A 19,527-nucleotide genomic window follows, 5' to 3' on the forward strand; every position below is an offset into this window, starting at 1 on the left:
GGAAAGGTGTGTGCCAGGGTTGTATTCTTTCACCATACCTATTCAATCTGTATGCTGAGCAAATAATCTGAGAAGCTGGACTATATGAAGAAGAACGGGGCATCAGGATTGGAGGAAGACCCATTAACAACCTGTGTTATGCAGATGACACAACCTCGCTTGCTGAAAGTGAAGAGGACTTGAAGCACTTACTAATGAAGATCAAAGACCACAGCCTTCAGCATGGATTGCAGCTCAACATAAAGAAAACAAAAATCCTCACAACTGGACAAATGAGCAACATCGTGATAAACGGAGAAAAGATCGAAGTTGTCAAGGATTTCATTTCACTTGGATCCACAATCAACAGCCATGGAAGCAGCAGTCAAGAAATCAAAAGACCCATTGCATTGGGTAAATCTGCTGCAAAGGACCTCTGTAAAGATGTCACCTTGAAGACTAAGGTGCACCTGACCCAAGCCATGGTATTTTCAATCACATCATATGCATGTGAAATCTGGACAATGAATAAGGAAGACAGAAGAAGAATTGACGCCTTTGAATTGTGGCATTGAAAAGAACAAACAAATCTGTCTGGGAAGAAGTACAACCAGAATGCTCCTTAGAAGCAAGGATGGCGAGACTATGTCTTACATACTTTGGACATGTTGTCAGGAGGGATCAGTCCCTGAAAAAGGACATCATGCTTGGCAAAGTACAGGGTCAGCAGAAAAGAGGAAGACCCTCAACGAGGTGGATTGACGCAGTGGCTGCAACAATGAGCTCAAGCATAACAACAATTTTTAGGATGGCTCAGAACCGGACAGTGTTTCGTTCTGTTGTATGTAGGGTCGCTATGGGTCGGAACCTACTCGATAGCGCCTAACAACAACAACAAGCATTCCGCTATGAGCTGGGGATTCTGCAGTAAATGAGAACACATTCACAAAGAGGGTTAAATGATTCCACATTTCTGTGGGGAAACAGAAAAGCATTTGATGTTGTTATAATACCAGGTCATTGTTGTTTCAAGATATGCAGTATATTTAGGCATATACCACTTTTAAGAAACAGGTGAGGGGGTTTCTATCTGTGTGAGTTGGAGGCAATAACCTCCTCAGTGCCTCAGAGGTTTGGCACTTAGATCCACCCTTTGATGTGAAGGCGTTTTAGGTCGGCCAACTCACGTGGAGATCCCTCAGCCCTCATGTCCATCCTCAGATGGACATGAAAAGTCAAGGGGATAAGCAGGAGGCCTCCATCATCTGGGGCTCAAGAGGACCTCGCCCAACCTTCCCTCCCACCCCCATCTCCAGCAGGGCGAACTCCATCGCCTCCAGCCACAAAAATCACAGGACAGTAGTTATTGCTGGTGCTATTTATTATTACTACATCTATTGAAAGCTTGATCTGTGCTAACTAATTATTTTAATCATCACGGCAACCCTATGAGGTATTCCTATTTTTCAGATGAGGAAACAGAGCCTTAAAGTGCTTTATTCATTCATTTATTCAGAAATTCTATGGCGATATAAAAGGGAAGATGACGCAGGCACTGCCTCAAGGAACTGGCTATTAGTGAGACTAAAAGTCAGCTGGGATCGTTTAGGGAAGACCACATGCAGTTGAGATCCGAGAAGACTTGCTGAAAGAGATGGCATTGGAGCTGGGACTGAACGACCTTCAAAAATGGGTAGATTTCCATAGATCAGGGATGTGCAAAAGGCTTTGAGAGCACAGGCCTGGTGGGAAGTCCAGGTATCTCTGGGGTAACCATGTCCAATGGGTTGATGGAAGACGAGTCTGGGAGGCGGGCTGTGACAGGGCCTGGAGGCTTGGTAGCTCAGCTAAGGAGAGAGGTTTTGTACAGAGGATTACTATTCTGTCTTTCGGGGTAAATGGGGTGGCAGCACAAGGAAAGATTGGAGAAACGTCCCAGGCCATTGTACCTGCAAGACATTCTTCCCACTACCCCAGTGGCTCTTAGCTCTTATCTGCACATTTGCATCAACTGGTGAAATGAAAGAAATGCCAGCACCCAGGTACTTCGCCTGCGCCTCACAGGTAGTTAGGGACCAACCTGGAGCTAGAACCCCAGGTTCCTGGGTCCCAGGGTCCCAGGCCATCATCTGTCCTTCACCACATCACCTACCTTGTGTCACAGGAGAGCCTCAGTCCTCACCTGCCCTCGATGCTTCCTGCCCTACCTCACTGGCCAGGAGCCTCTGGAAGAGCCCACTTGTCTTTGGCACCTCTCCAACACACGTCTTCAGAAGTCAGGATGGCGGTGAGAGGAAGTGGGTTGGGACAGGTAGGTTGAGGCTCCCCTCTCACCTGTACCCTCTGCCTGGCTTGGGGGTTGTGTGGGCTCAAAGCGATGGTAGATGAGATTGAAGGAAACCACCAGAACACAACCCTGTTAGCTGCCGGGCTCCCAAGTCCTCCAGCCCTGGCTGTCTTGTTCCATTAGAAGCAGCTGTGCTGAGGCAAGCACTTTGGAGCTGGGATTTACCAGGCAGTTCCAATGTGCCACTGCACGCAGGCTGGCTGCTCCCTGAAAACAGGAGAGAAACACACTCGAGTGCCTCCTGTTTGCAGACTCAGCCAGGGCCAAATGCTTCCCGTGTGCTTCGGGGGCATTCAAGAAACATCGGTCCTGCGTTTCTGAGCAGCCTACAGCCCAGATTACTCCACCGAGGGCAGACATGGGCTGCAGGAGGGGCATGTGTGTTTCAGGATGTGGGCACCTCATGGTGGCACTCCTTTAACCTAGTTAGGGTCTTTGTCGCGGGGAGTAGTGATCCTGGATTCTGACTGGGGAGAGAGGAACCCTGGGTTCGGGTCTAGACCTGCCACTTCCTCACTGTGTGACCTTGACCAGTACATTGCACTTAAGAGAAGCCCAGCTTCCTCATCTATAGGCCAAATCAGTGGTTTTTAAACTTAGAGTGTGTGTAAGGGAGTACTGGGGGACCAGAGAGGTAGAATAAGCAGGCTTCATTCATGTCTCCCACCCCTGGTTCAACCAGATAGGACCTATTTTTATTTGATATGTATTTTAGGCTTCCAAATTTGCTTTCATTTGAAGAAAAGACTTTATGGCTTAATTCCTTATTAGTCATCAGACTAGATGCTCCTTAAGGTCTATTGCAGCACCAGCATTTTCCATTCTTGCTATCTAAGCATTCTCTATAAAAATGCAAATAAATCTGAAAGGGTAATAATAATTCAGTTATCAATAAACATCTAAGAGGGAATTAGCAGGGACAGAACCCAGGTCAGGGAGCTGAGTTCAGGAGGGGAGAGAAAGGTGGGAGAATTCCAAAGACTCATGGGGCCTACTTCAGAGTCCAGCCAACAGCCATCACACAAATACACAGCATCTCACACACATACACACACATACTCAGAAAAACATGGGCTAGATCACTTTATCTGAAAGTTACTTAATCATTTTCCCAATTACGTATGTGGTTTTTTTAGAAAAACCCTGGGCAAGGACCGAATCTCATGCATTTTTTTGTCTTTCCAGTACCTAGTACTGTTCCTGATTCAATGAATGTATGTTGAAATGAACTTTTCTAGCATCTTCCAGCAACAGAGCATGCCTGAATCAATGATCACCCAGGTATATAATGCATCAGCTATGAATAATAATAATACCACCACCTCACTGCCATGAGACATTATAGAACTTACGGAGTGGTTCTTCAAATCCATGTCTCCTTTGACATTCAGAAAACTCCCTGTAGGATCATTACCCCACCGCACAGAAAAAGAAACTGAGACAGAAATAGGTCAAAGTGGTTTGCAAAATGTTTCACAGTCCCTGATTCCACAGTACCAGTTCAGCTCTCTTTACTCTTCAAGATTGAAAATCCAACAAGAGCAAAGAAAGAAGAGCTCCAGCAGTAGAGTGACTGAGCACGGAACAGGAGATCCTGCCTGTTGCCCCCACTCCACAGCACCTCCCACCCCTGACTGTACTCACCCTGGACCAGGCCACAGAAGGAGCACACTTTCTGTCACAAGTCCCACTCAGACCCAGGCCTCGGCAAGGAGGGCAGGATGCACAAGGGTAGTCTTCCCAGATCATTCAAAATCCAACTCACTGGGGCTAACAGTCAGGCCTTTTCTTCCTGTGTTGTCTGGTTAACGGGGTAAAATTTTGCTGCCGTGAGGCTCCAGAGCCCAAGCCCAGAACACTGTTGAGTGTATGAGGCTGCTGAGTTTCACCAGCACTTGGCCAGCTTAATATAGCTCCTAAACACCAAACTTGGCCTTGGCCTCTGCACACAGCCCAGTTGGCCAGCACCAAAGCTCTTAGCCTGACCTTTCAACCCCAATCCCTCTGTGCAGACATATGGTCCAGGAATAGCGGCCCTGCCACACAGGGTTATAAACATTTATTGGCCAGCTTTGGCTGCATCGGACTCAAACGTAGTTGCTAACAGCAGGCCTGGAGGTATGGGACATGACTTGCCCACTCCCACATCCCCCTGTTTGATTTCTTCGCAGATACACTTATCACTACTTGAAACTATTCTGTTTCTTTTTTGTCTACGTTGTGGGCATAAAGAATTCAGCCTGAGAATAAAGAATTCAGCCACCTTATTCAGAGCCTATCCCCAGTACTTACAGCAGTGCCAAATAGTGCCTGATACATAGTCATTGTTAGCTGCTGTCGCGTCAGCTCCGGCTCATGGTGACCTTATGTGTAAGAGAATGAAATGTTGCCTGGTCCTGTGCCATCTTCACAATCATCGATATGTTTGAGTCCACTGCTGTGGCTATTGTGTTAATCCATCTCATTGAAGCTTTCCCTCCTTTTGGCTGACGCTCTACTTTTCCAACTTTGTTGTTAATTATTGTCAGTTGCCGTTGAGTGGATTCTGACTCATGGCGATCCCATGTGTGTAGAATTGCTCCATAGGGTTTTCAAGGCTATGACCTTTTGTAAGCAGATCGCCAGGTCTGTCTTCTGAGGTGCTTTGGGCTGGATTCGGATCGCTGGCCTTTTGGCAGATAATCGAGCACTTAACAGTTTGTGCCATCCAGGACTTCTGCTTCATCAACTAAACCAAAAAACCAAACCCACTGCCATCCAATCGATTCCGATTTTATCAGCAAGTTCTTGATAAATGATTATTTAAATGAACGCGGTTGTCGTTTGCAAAATTTTACTTTTGTCCCAGAAATTAAGTGTATCTTTCTGTCCTAACCTACTGGCCTTTGACCGGCATTCCTAGAGTACATTCACATGAAAAAAGCTGAATAGACAAACTTGTTGATGTTCCCCCATTCTAAAGGGTAGGGTACCAACAGCTCTCCTGACCGCAGTGGATGAGACTGGTGCAAATACAAGTTACATCCCCACTGCTGCCTCGTCCTCACACGGGGGTCCAGAAACTTCTGACCAGGAAGTTTGTAGTCACCATCTCCAAGCTCCCTTACATCTGCTATAGCACATACAACTTCGCATTGCAATTTATCTACACAATGTGACCACCTCCCCCACAAGACTCCTTACGAACACTGATTATGCTAGTCTTCATTCTATCCTTGGCAATTGTTATGGCTTGAATATGGCCCTCAAAAAGAAATATGAAAGTCCTAACCCTTGTACCTATAAATATGACCCTGTTTGGAAATATGGGTTTCCTTTTGTTTTGCTAATGAGGTCATACTGGAAGTAGGAAGGGTCTTAAAACTAATCACTTCTGCGTTGTGTCCTATAAAAAGAGCACAATGGACATGGACACACACAGGCAGAAGACAGATGCCATGTATGCACCTGGATACAAGCAAAGGAATCCCAAAGATTGCCAGAGACACCCGAAACTAGGAGACAGGCCACAAAAGACATCAGCACAATGACAAGCAGGCTTAGAATTTTAGCTTCCGGAACTGTAAGAAAATAAATGTCTTTTTTTTTTTTTTTTTTATTGTGCTTTAAGTGAAAGTTTACAAGTCAAGTCACTCATACAAAAACTTATATACACTTTCCTATATACTCCTAATTGCTCTCCCCCTAATGAGACAGCCCGCTCCTTCCCTCCACTCTCTCTTTTCACGTCCATTCCACCAGCTTCTAACCCCCTCTGCCCTCTCGTCTCCCCTCCAGATAGGAGATGCCAACAAAGTCTCAAGTGTCTACTTAATCCAGGAGGCTCATTCTTTACCACCATGTTTTTCTATCCCATTGTCCAGTCCAATCCCTGTCTGAAGAATTGGCTTTGGGAATGGTTCCTGTCCTGGGCTAACAGAAGGTCTGGGGGCCATGACCACCGGGGTCCTTCTAGTCTCAGTCAGACTGTTAAAACTGGTCTTTTTACGAGAATTTGGGGTCTGCATCCCACTGCTCTCCTGCTCCCTCAGGGGTTCTCTGTTGTGTTCCCTGTCAGGGCAGTCATCAGTTGTGGCCAGGCACCATCTAGTTCTTCTGGTCTCAGGCTGATGTAGTCTCTGTTTATGTGGCCCTTTCTGTCTGTTGGGCTCGTAATTACTTTGTGTCCTTAGTGTTCTTCTTTCTCCTTTGGTCCAGGTGGGTTGAGAACAATTGCTGAATCTTAGATGGCTGCTTGCTAGCATTTAATACCCCAGATGCCATTCTCCAAAAGTGGGATGCAGAATGTTTTCTTAATAGATTTTATTATGCCAACTGACTTAGATGTCACCTGAAACCATGGCCCCCTAGCCCCGGCCCCTGCTACACTGGCCTTCAAAGCATTCAGTTTATTCAGGAAATTTCTTTGCTTTTGGTTTAGTCCAGTTGTGCTGACTTCTACTGTATTGTGTGTTGCCTTTCCCCTCACCTAAAGTAGTTCTTATCTACTATCTAATTAGAGAATATTTTCTTCTCTGTTTAAACTATTGCTCGAGTTCTTGAAATACTGGTCTTATACAATATTTGTCCTTTTGCAACTGGCTAATTTCACGCAGCAAAATGCCTTCCAGATTCCTCCATGTTATGAAATGTTTCACAGATTCGTCACTGTTCTTTATTGATGCGTAGTATTCCATTGTGTGAATATACCATATTTATCCATTCATCTGTTGATGGACACCTTGGTTGCTTCCATCTTTTTGCTATTGTAAACAGTGCTGCAATGAACATGGGTGTGCATATATCTGTTTGTGTGAAGGCTCTGATTTCTCTAGGATATTCCAAGGAGTGGGATTGCTGGATTGCATGGTAGTTCTATTTCTAGCTTTTAAGAAAGTGTCAAATCGATTTCCAAGGTGGTTGTACCATTTTACATTCCTACCAGCAGTATGTAAGTGTTCCAGTCTCTCCACAACCTCTCCAACATTTATTATTTTATGTTTTTTGGATTAATGCCAGCCTTGTTGGAGTGAGATGGAATCTCATTGTAGTTTTGATTTGCATTTCTCTAATGGCTGATGATCGTGAGCATTTCCTCATGTATTTGTTAGCCGCCTGAATGTCTTCTTTAGTGAAGTGTGTTCATATCTTTTGCCTGCTTTTTAATTGGGTTATTTGTCTTTTTGTAGTTGAGTTTTTGCAGTATCATGCAGATTATAGGAATCAGGCGCTGACTGGAAATGTCATAGCTAAAAACTTTTTCCCAGTCTGTAGGTAATCTTTTTATTCTTCTGGTGAAGTCTTTGGATGAGCATAGCTGTTTGATTTTTAGGAGCTCCCAGTTATCTAGTTTCTCTTCTGCATTGTTAGTCATGTTTTGTATACTGTTTCTGCCATGTATTAGGGCTCCTAACATTGTCCCTATTTTTTTTCCCATGATTTATCATTTTAGGTTTTAAATTTAGGTCTTTGATCCATTTTGAGTTCATTTTTGTGCACGGTGTGAGGTATAGGTCTTGTTTCATTTTTTTGCATATGGATATCCAGTTATGCCAGCACCATTTGTTAAAAAGACTGTCTTTTCCCCATTTAACCCCTTGGGGGCCTTTGTCAAATGTCAACTGCTCATATGTGGATGCATTTATGTCTGGATTCTCAATTCTGTTCCATTGGTCTATGTATCTATTGTTATACCAGTACCAGGCTGTTTTCACTACTGTGACAGTGTAGTAGGTTCTAAAATCAAGTAGAGTGAGGCCTCCCACTTTCTTCTTCTTCTTCTTCAGTAATGTTTTACTTATCCAGGGCCTCTTTCCCATCCATATGAAGTTGGTGATTTGTTTGTCCACCTCATTAACAAATATCTTTGGAATTTGTATTGGAATTGCATTAAATCTATAGATTGCTTTTGGTAGAAGAGACATTTTTACAATGTTAAGTCTTCCTATCCATGAGCAAGGTATGTTTTTCCTCTTATGTAAGTCTCTTTTGGTTTCTTGCAGAAGTGTATCATAGTTTTCTTTGTATAAGTCTTTTACATCTCTGGTAAGATTTATTCCTAAGTATTTTATCTTCTTGGGGGCTACTGTAAATTGTATTGATTTGGTAATTTCCTCTTCGACATTCTTTTTCTTGGTGTAGAGGAATCCAACTAATTTTTGTATGTTTATCATGTATTGTGATACTCTGTGAAACTCTTCTATTAGTTTCAGTAGTTTTCTTGAGGATTTCTCAGGGTTTTGTGTGTATACGATCCTGTCATCTGCAAATAGAGATAGTTTTACTTCTTCCTTGCCACTCTAGATGCCCTTTAGTTCTTTATCTAGCTTAATTGCTCTGGCTAGGACCTCCAGCACAATATTGAATAAGAGTAGTGATAAGGGGCATCCTTGTCTGATTCCGGATCTCAAGGGGAATGCTTTCAGACTCTCTCCATTTAGGATGATATTGGCTATTGGCTTCATATAAATGCCCTTTATTATGTTGAGGAATTTTCCTCCTATTCCTATTTTGGTGAGAGTTTTCATCATGAATGGGTGTTGAACTTTGTCAAATGCCTTTTCTGCATCAATTGATAAAATTATGTGATTCTTGTCTTTTGTTTTATTTATATGATAGATTACATTGATTGTTTCTCTACTGTTGAACTATCCCTGCATACCTGGTATGAATCCCCCTTGGTCATGGTGAATTATTTTTTTGATATGTTGTTGAATTCTATTGGCTAGAATTTTCTTGAGGATTTTTGCATCTAAGTTCATGAGGGATATAGGTCTGTAATTTTCTTTTTTTGTGGTGTCTTTACCTGGTTTTGATATCGGGGATATACTGGCTTCAAAGAGTGAGTTTGGGAGTATTCCGTCCTTTTCTATGCTCTGAAATATCTTTAGTAGTAGTGGTGGTAACTCTTTTCTGAAAGTTTTGTAGAACTCTGCAGTGAAGCCGTCTGGAACCGGGCTTTTTTTTTGTTGGGAGTTTTTTGGTCACCTTTTCAATCTCTTCTTTTGTTATGCGTCTATTTGGTTGTTCTACCTCTGTTTGTGTTAGTTTAGGTAGGTTGTGTGTTTCTAGGAATTCATCCATTTCTTCTAGGTTTTCAAATTTGTTAGAGTACAATTTTTCATAGTATTCTGATATGATTCTTTTAATTTCAGTTGGGTCTATTGTTATAGCGCCCATCTCATTTCTTATTCCGGTTATTTTCTTCCTTGCCTGTTTTTCTTTTGTTACTTTGGCCAGTGGTTTATCAATTTTGTTGATTTTTTTCAAAGAACCAGCTTTTGGTCTTGTTAATTCTTTCAATTGTTTTTCTATTTTCTATTTCATTTAGTTCTGCTCTAATTTTTATTATTTGTTCTCTTCTGGCGCCTGAGGGTTTCTTTTGTTGCTCTCTTTCTATTTGTTCAAATTCTACGGATAATTCTTTGATTTTGGCCCTTTCTTCTTTTTGTATGTGTACATTTATTGATTAAAATTGACCTCTGAGCACTCATTTTGCTAAGTCCCAAAGGTTCTGATAGGAAGTGTTTTCATTCTCATTGGATTCTATGAAGTTCATTATTCCATCCTTAATGTCTTCTATAACCCAGTCATTTTTGAGCAGGGTATTGTTCAGTTTCCAAGTTTTTGATTTCTTTTCCCTGCTTTTTCTGTTATTGATTTCTACTTTTATGTCCTTATGGTCAGAGAAGATGCTTTGGAATATTTCAATGTTTTGAATTCTGCTAAGTCTTGCTTTATGATCTAACATGTGGTCTATTCTAGAGAAAGTTCCACGTGCACTAGAATAGAAAGTATACTTGGCTGCTGTTGGGTGGAGTGTTCTGTACATGTCTATGAGGTCAAGGTGGTTGATTGTGGCATTTAGATCTTCCATGTCTTTTTTGAGCTTCTTTCTCAATGTCCTGTCCTTCACCGAAAGTGATGTGTTGAAGTCTCCTACTATTATTGTGGAGTGTCTATCGCTCTTTTCAATGCTGAGGGAGTTTGTTTTATGTATCTTGCAGCCCTGTCATTGGGTGCATAAATATTTAATATGGTTATATCCTCCTGGTATATTGTCCCTTTAATCATTATATAGTGTCCTTTCTTATCCTTTATGATGGATTTAACCTTAAAGTCTATTTTGTCAGAAATTAATATTTCCACTCCTGCTCTTTTTTGATTGTGGTTTGCTTGATATATTTTTTCCATCCTTTGAGTTTTATTCTGTTTGTGCCTCTAAGTCTAAAGTGTGTCTTTTATAGGCAGCTTATAGACGGATCGTGTTTTTTGATCCGTTCTGCCACTCTCTGTCTCTTTATTGGTGCATTTAGTCCATTTACATTCAGGGTAATTACGGATAGGTGTGAATTTAGTGCTGTTATTTTGATGTCTTTTTTTGTGTGTTGTTATTTTCTTTTTTCCACTTTTTGTGCTGAGTAAAAAAAAAAAAAAGCTGAGTAGATTATCTTTATATATTGTTTTTTCCTTACATTCGTTGTTGATATTGTTTCTGCTGAGTCTCTATTTTTTTCCTGTATTTTATTTTGATGTGTAGGATAGTTTGTCTCCTTTGAGGTTACCTTATTATTTATCCCTATTTTTCTAAATTTAAACCTAAATTTTATTTCTTTGTATCGCCTTGTCTTCCTCTCCACATGAAAAGTCTATACTACATTTCTTAGTCCCTCTCTGCCCAGTGTTCTAGTCTTGATTTGATGCCTGATATTGATTTTCTAACCAAAGAACTCCCTTTAGTATTTCTTGTAATTTTGGTTTGGTTTTTATGAATTCCCTATACTGCTGTTTATCTGGAAATGTTCTAATTTTGCCTTCATATTTGAGAGACAGTTTTGCTGGATAGGTATGAGTTTAGTGCTGTCATTTTGATTTCTTTTTTTGTGTGTCTTTGACAGTTTCTTTATTCCACTTAATTTTCTGTGCTGAGTCATTTTTCTTTATGTATTTTCTTTTCATCTTTTCCATTGTTGTTGGTTTTGTACTTGCTGAGTCTTTGTGTTTTTCTTGCTTTTTATTTCGATGTGCAGGATTGTTAGTTTCCTTTTTGGTTACCTTAATATTTACGCCTATTTTCCAAGGTTAAACCAATCTTTTATTCCTAAATGTCACCTTGACTTCCTCTCCATATGAAAGATCTATGACTACATTTTTTAGTCCTTCTTTTTTGTTTTAATATTGTCATCCATATTGGTGTCCCTGTTTCCCTATTTCAGCACTTTAGCTTGGATTTATTTTTGTGACTTCACTATCTGGGTTGATATCTGATTCCTCTGTCCTGTGTTCTAATCTTTGGTTATTATCTGATGTTATTGATTTTCTAACTGGAGGGCTCCCTTTAGTATTTCTTGTAATTTTGGTTTGGCTTTTACAAATTCCCTAAACTTCTGTTTATCTGGACATGCCCTAATTTCGCCATCATATTTGAGAGACAGTTTTGCTGGCTATATAATTCTTGGCTGACAATTTTTTTCCCTCAACTTGTCATCTCATTGCCTTCTTGCCTGTATGGTATCTACTGAGTAGTCTGAGCCGAGTCTTATTGAGCCTCCTTTGTTGCTGGCTTTTCGTTTATCCCTAGAGGCTCTTAAAATTCTTTTATCTTTGGTTTTGGCAAGTTTGATTATAATACGTCTTGGCGACTTTCTTTTGGGTTCTACCTTGCGTGGAGTTCAATAAGCATCTTGGATAGATATTTTCTCATCTTTCACGATATTAGGGAAGTTTTCTGCCAATAAATCTTCAATGATTCTCTCTGTATTTTCTGCTAACCCACCTGTCTGGTAGTCCAATCACTGATAGGTTATTCCTCTTGATAGAGTCCCACATATTTCTTTGGGTTTCTTCATTTTTTTTAATTCTTTTATCTGATTTTTCCTCAAATAAGTTGGCATCAAGTGCTTTATCTTCAATCTCACTAGTTCTGACTTCCATTGCCTCAATTCTGTTCCTATGGCTTTCTATTGAGTTGTCTAATTCCGAAATTTTATTGTTAATCTTCTGGATTTCCATTTGCTGTCTCTCTATGGATTCTTGCAGGCTGTTAAATTTGTCATTGTGATCTTCTATAATCTTCTTAAGTTCTTCTGTTTCTTTGTCTGTGTGTTCCTTGGTTTGTTCTATGTTTTGCCTAATCTCCTTCCTGATCTCTTGAAGAGTTCTGTATATTAATCTTTTGCATTTCACCTCTGGTAACTCCAAGAAATTATCTTCCTCCAGAAGATTTCTTGATTCTTTGTTTTGGAAGCTTGCTGAAGCTATCATGGTCTGCCTCTTTATATAATATGATATTGACTGTTGTCCCCAAGGCATCAATAAATTGTTGTATTTATTTTATGTTTGCTTACTCTGTCCTAGCTTCTTGTTTTGTTTTGTTTTGATATGCCCAAATAGGCTGGTGGTGTGAGCTAGTTTGATAATTGGCACCTTTGAAGCTCTAACGTCCTGTTGCCAGGTGGTTAGATTTGTTACTAGGTATGTGAGCCCAGGAGTCCGTTTACTTTTCTTGTATGAATTCAGCTCAGGTGTCCAGATAGTTCGTCACCAAGAGTGTGGTGCAGGCTCTTACCTACAGTCCTAGACAGGCAGGGGGTAACTGGAGTAGGCACAGGTATCCAACTGCACTAGGGGGTCATGCACTGAGCAAGGCAGGGGGTAGACGGTTGCCCCTGCATGTCCGGGAGGAAAAGTGTGTCCCTGTTCCCTACAGTGCGTAGATGGGTGGGTTTTGCCACCAGACTATGGGTACCCAATGCTTTTGGCCGTAAGGCCTGGGAGGCATCACTTATCCTTGGACCCTTGTCACAGGTCTCTACGTGGTGTGGGTAGAGCCACCAGCCCTCAGGCTCCTGATGTGGGTAGGTGAGGACCCTGCTTAATGGGCAGAGCGGTATCAAATGTCACAAACTTGCCACTACACCATATAGCTGATACAGTGAAGTCAGGCCTCATGTATATACCCAGTTGTACTGTGCTAATGAGGGCCTTCACTGTTGAAATGGGCCCACACAGTCTGTGCAGGGGTTTTTGAAAGGCATTCAGAGTCTGTGGACCCCTTATGCCTGTGTCTAGGCAAAGGAGCTGTGCCTGCCTTGAGTTCCCGGCTTAGGGAGCTGGCAGATTATTTTTTCCTGTTTTTTTCATTTATTCCCTCCCCCAAGCCAGGATAATGGCTCAGGATGTGTGACAGGTCCTGCTTCCAACCCAGGGGAAGCTGCAATCCACAATTGCTGAAGTTTGCCTGAGATCTAGTACAGAGCAGAGAGAGAGGTTCTTCCCAAACCGGGTGTTTTCTGATCCGCGTAGTAGGTTAGATGCATGTACTTATTTTTTGCCAATTGAGGGCCACTTCTCACCAGTTCTGGCGGGTTGAGTGAACTGTCCGCCACTCGGTCTCTCCTAATGTGGGGAAGATGTCCAGAACTCCACTGCTTCCCTCACCACGCCTGCAGGGAGCCTTTTCCCATCGGGTCAGATCTGGTAACTCCTCACTGCTTCTGAACTGTCTCTCCCTCACCCTGCCACTCAGTTCGATTCCGCTCCTAGACTGTCATATGTAATCAATTCACTTGTTTTTTCAGGTCTTTGTTATAAGAGGGACCACTGGAAGTGTCTGACAACTCTGCCATCTTCGTCTTGCCTCCAATGTCTTTCTTTAAAACTGTCCATTTGTGGTGTTTTTTGTTACACCAGCTCAAGGTAGGCGTCAAAAGGAAGATCTCGAGGTCACTGGTTAAGTTAACATACATGTCTCAGCATTAGGTGAATGCAGCATTGTGCACATAGAGCTGCGGGTCAGGGGACTTGGGCACTAATCCTGGCTCTGTTGCTGACTAGCTATGTGAATTTGGACAAATCACTTGAGCTCTCTGAGCCTAGTTGCTCCATTTGTGGAATGAAGAGTTTGGACAAGACGAGTGGTTTTCAGCTGGCAAAGGTGGGGCAAATGGAATCCTGAGTGCCCATAGTCTTTGCCTCTGTGTCAGACACAGCATGTATGTAACATACTCTGCCTTGTTCTAGCTTGTGGGGCTTTTGCAATCTGCACAGGAGACAAAGTACAGCATGGGGTAGGGGGATGTGTATGCTAAAAAAGATCCTACAGGTAAGAACCATTAGATTAGAAACTGGGATGAAAATGGCTGGCCAAGTGGAACCACAGAAGGACTTTACTTGGTCTGTGGAGTGCTTTAAAAGTCTTTGAATTTGAGTGACTTCAAGGAAGGGGGCAAGCCCTGGTGGCAGAGCAGTTAAGAGCTCAGCTGCTAACCTAAAATTTTGGCAGTTCGAATCCACCAGCTGCTCCTTAGAAACCCTATGGGGCAGTTCCATTCTGTCCTATAGGGTCACTATGAGTCGAAATCAACTCCACAGCAATGGGTTTGGCTTTTGATAAGGAAGGGAGCTATGTTCTTCAGCTCCCCACAGTCCCCACCAGCCCTCTTGTCTTATACCCATGCTCATCCACTTAACTTGTGTGACCCAATTGGCCCTCAGATCTATGACCCCTGTGCTAGATGATCTCTAATGTCTTCCAAATTCTCTGATGCATGGATCAATAAATTTCCAAAGTCCTCCAGCTTTAAAATTCTGTGACTCCACATGGCCTTGATATCTGAGGCTGAGCTTATGGGCAAGGTTCTGTGGTGCCTCAGAACAGACCTCGAGGGTGAGCTCCAAAGTTCTTTCTGTAGCAAGTGGGAGCCTGCCTCTTTAAATGAGGCTGCAGGACCTACTAATTCTGCCTTTAGGTGTGTTGGTGCGTGGGACAGATGGGCCTGTGGCTGCTATACAGTGAGGGAAGAGGGTGTGGATATAGGTATGGGTGTGGAGGAAATAAGATTTCTAATTCTTCATTCCTTCCAACTCTTCACATCCTTTGCATTGTGCCTTTGTAATACTTCCTACTAGCATGCTGTCGTTGTTATAGCTGTTGTCAGCCCGCAACTCATGGTGACCCTATGCACGATAGGATCAGACTGTTTCAACCCATAGGGTTTTCACTGGCTGATTTTCAGATGTAGACTGCCAGGCTTTTCTTCCTAGTCTGTCTTAGTCTGGAAGCTCCACTGAAACCTGTTTGGCATCACAGCAACATGCAGTCACCACTGACAGACGGGTGGTGGCTGCACATGAACTGCATTGGCCAGGAATTGAACCTGTCTCCCACATAGAAGTTGAGAATTCTACCACCGAACCACCAATGCCTCCCCACTAGAATAGGCACAGCCTATTTCCCTACAGCACTGATGTTGGAATCAGCCATATGATTTCCCTAGGCCAGTGAACTATTAGTAGACATGATGGAGCAGAGGCTTCAATGTTCTTTCCTGATTTGGTTTGGCCTCTTGCACTCCTGTGAGATACCATGAGAAAATCATGCCCCAGGTAGCTGCTGCTCCTTTAGCTTAGGACACAAGAAGCAGACTTGAGCCCAACCTGCAGTCTAACCTAGCTCACCCTCCATCTGAGGCAGAGCCACTGTAGCCAACATGCAGACCTGTGAGTGAGGGGGGAAAAAAGTTTGTTTATGTGATCTTGGTGATTTGGGGACTATTTGTTATGTAGCATTATTGCTCTCATAGCTTACCGCTACAAAAGAGGAAGCTGATGATCTCAGTATGGTTTTGTTAGAAGGAAGTAAAGGGCATCTGGCCATCCCATAGGCTACCCAGAACAGCAATCCGGTATCTACCATGCACACACCTCTTCCCCTCAATCATAGCAGAAGACACTCAGAATTAAGGTGAGGCTTCCTTCCTAAGTTCCCATATTCTCTGCCTCTACCTCAGAGATAGTACATATGTAACACACTCTGCCTTGTTCTAGATTTATCCATGTGCTTATGCTGGCCTATTTCTCCTCTCAACTATAAGCTCCTAAAGAGTAAAGACCATGTCCTGCTCATTTCTGTAGGCCCTATAACATGTACTAGAGAACCTGGCACTTCCTTGACTAAATAGGTACCATCATTCAATTGAAAAGGATGAAGTAGTCCATCCCATTGATGACACACAGCCCTGAGAGACACTGAAATCACAGCCAGGACTGAACCATTAAAACCATAAGGGTGGCTCCCTTTTGGGCACAGTCTCCTAGACTATGAGGAGTCTTCAGTTTTCTGGCGTTGTGCTACCCGAGGATGCACTTACTGAAGGCCCCGCAGGAGGAAAGTCTGCAGAAACAATCCAATCACTTCAGTAAGCACACGTTAAGCACTGCTGAGTGCTGGACCTGTTTAGGATAACTGGAAGGTCTTTGGGAAGGAAGGACTCCTACCTGAGAGCTGGGTGGGGCAACCAAATTGATTCCTGGAGGGGCTGCCAATGCTCCTGAGGGGGGGCCCATGGCAGAAGTGATGACTCGGTAGGGAGAACCCAGAGCATTGAGGGGGGCCCCCACTGCACTCAGAGTCCGTGGGGCACTCACAGGGGTGTCGGTGTAGCTGAGGTGGTTGTCCATTGACTTCCCTGTGGACAAGACTGCCGATGGACTCATGGACGTGGAGCCGGTGTGGCCAGGGGAGCCTGTAAGGAGAAGAGAGTGGAAGTGATGCAAGGTCTAAGGAGCACAGAGTAAGAGGCCCAGCCCCAGCCCTCATTTTTGTTTTCTACCTCCTTCCAGCAACACCTGCATACCTGTGAATCCTAGGTGCACGTACCTAGCTGGTAGAATGAAGGCAAGCAGAGGACAGAGAGGGCCTTCTCTAGGACAGATGTTCTCATCAATATCATAGTTCCCTAGTGCTCTGGCTGGAACCCACCGGGGCTGTGTCAGATCCACAGCAAGGGCCTGGGTTTGGTAATTATAGCCTGGGCCAGATAGATAGGTAAGGTAAGTCAACTAAATCCCCATCTGGAGGGTGGCATAATGAGCAGGTAAAGTGGCTGCTCCAGAATTCCTTGCCTCAAGCTCACACTGTTACGTGCATTGAGGCAGGGCTGAGCCTGCAAGTCAGGAGAGGTTCATCCATTCATACACCACAAACATCTATTGTGGGTCCATGAGGTGCCAGGTGCTGGGGATTCAGAAGTGAAAAGAACAGACTCCTTGACTTTGGGAGTCACATTTTTAATGATTGGGGGGAAGGCAGAGGCTGCTGTCATACACTTAGCTCCGTATATTGTTTGTACTCTTATTCTCATTAGATTCTTGTCCTGCTCATCTCTACAGCATAGGGTTAAGCAGCACCCTGAGAAGAGGACTCAGAATGGATGGGCATAGCTTTATGGCTGCAGCCGCCCAGGAATTGCAGGAAGGAAAGTGCAGACAGGCCTGCACAGACCAATTCTGCATCCAGAGATGGAGAGCTGCAGCCACAAGTGGAATGGGCTCTGGGAGGATGTACACAACAACAGCAGCTGCCCAGATGATCATCTGGCAGCACTTTTCTCAGATAAGTTGAGGCCCAAGTTCCCTATAACCAGTCACTTCCTCTTTCAAGATGAAAGAGAAGGAGGGTATCCTACATCTCAGGAGTTCAGCATGGAACATTCTCTCCAGAAGAAGCTCTGATCCTCAGGATCTGCAGCAGCAAAGCAGAGGCCAGAAAACACAGTCAGGCAACCCCACCCCGAATCATGGTGCTGGTTCCCTGTGTGGTTGGTATCATGGATTGAATTGTGTCCCCCAAAAAATATGTGTCAACTTGGTTAGGCCATGATTCTCAGTATTGTGTGGTTGTCCTCCATTTTGTGATTATGATTTTGTGTCAAAGAGGATTAGGGTAGGATTGTACCATCCTTACTAAGGTCACATCCCTGATCCAATGTAAAAGGAGTTTTCCTGGAATGTGTCCTGAAGCACCTTTTATCTTACAAGAGATAAAAAGAAAGGAAAGAAAACAGAGAGTGGGATTTCATACCGCCAAGAAAGAAGCACCAGGAGCAAAGCGCATCCTTTGGACCTGGGGTTCCTGCGTGGTGAAACTCCTAGTTCAGGGTAAGATTGATGAGAAGGACTTTCCTCCAGGACCAACAGGGAGAGAAAGGCTTCCCCTGGAGCTGATGCCCTGAATTTGGATTTCTAGCGTACTAGACTGTGAGGAGATAAATTTCTCTTTGTTAAAGCCATCCACTTGCAATATTTCTGTTATAGCAGCACTAGATGACTAAGACAGCTGGCATGCAAGAACAGATCCAAAGAACCACATGTACTGGGTTCAACCACAACATCCATGTTGTCCAAGTGGATAGAATGTGAGGGGATTAAGTGGTCAGTAAGTCAACATCCATGGAAGCAGCAGTCAAGAAATTAAACAACGTATTGCATTGGGGGAAACTTACAGCAAAAGAATTTTTTAAAGTTTAAAAAAAGCAAAGACGTCATTTTCATGACTAAAGTGTGTCTGACCCAAGCCATGGTCTTTTCAATCACCTATGATGCACGCAAAAGTTAGATAGTGAAAAAAGGAAGACAGAGAATTAATGTGTTCAAACTGTGGTGTTAGCAAAGAATATTGAATATACCATGGATTGCCAAAAGAGTAGAGCCCTGGTGGCACAGTGGTTAAGAGCTCAGCTACTAACCAAAAGGTCAGCAGTTTGAATCCACCACCCGTTCCTTGGAAACCCTATGGGGCAGTTCTCCTCTGTCCTATAGGGTCACTATGAGTCAGAATCGACTCAACAGCAACGAGTTTTGGCCAAAAAAGCAAACAAACCAGTCTTATAAAAAAATACAATCAAAATGTTCCTTTGAAGCAAGGACGGTGAGACTTCAGCTCACTTACTTTGGACACATCATCAGGAAAGATCAATGGCTAGAAAAGGATATCATGTCTGGTACAGTAGAAAGTCAGTGGAAATGAGGGAAAGCATCAATGAGATGGATTGACTCAATAGCCAAAACAATGAACTCAAACATACCAGTGCTCATGAAAATGGCACAGGACTGGGCAATGTTTCATTCTGCTATTATAAGGTTGTCATGAGTCGGAACCCAGTTGGCAGCAACTAACAACCATAAGAACAACAACAAGCCTGGCCTGATGGAAAAGTCACCTGTTATGGATTAAATTGTGTCCCCTAAAAATGTGTATCAACTTGGCTTGATCATGATTCCCAGTATTGTGTGATTGTCCACCATTTTGTCATCAGATGTGATTTTCCTATGTGTTGTAAATCCCGCCTCTATGATGTTAATAAGAAAGGATTAGAGACAGTTATGTTATTGACACAGAATTCAATCTACAAGATTAGGTTGTATCTTGAGTCAATCTCTTT

The 19,527-nt window shown here is 43.1% G+C and overlaps 1 protein-coding gene across 1 annotated transcript in view; it reads right to left on the reverse strand.

The window, feature by feature from the left end:
* The window catches only part of RXRG (retinoid X receptor gamma), a 76,599-nt gene that overhangs the window by 29,134 nt on the left and 27,938 nt on the right, over positions 1 to 19,527 (reverse strand). The window contains exon 2 of the mRNA XM_010594928.2: positions 16,583 to 16,830. Coding sequence (XP_010593230.1) covers positions 16,583 to 16,830 — 248 coding nt within the window. The remainder of the gene's footprint in view (positions 1 to 16,582; positions 16,831 to 19,527) is intronic.

This window comes from Loxodonta africana, chromosome 3 (assembly GCF_030014295.1).
Source record: "Loxodonta africana isolate mLoxAfr1 chromosome 3, mLoxAfr1.hap2, whole genome shotgun sequence".
Lineage (NCBI taxonomy): Eukaryota > Metazoa > Chordata > Mammalia > Proboscidea > Elephantidae > Loxodonta > Loxodonta africana.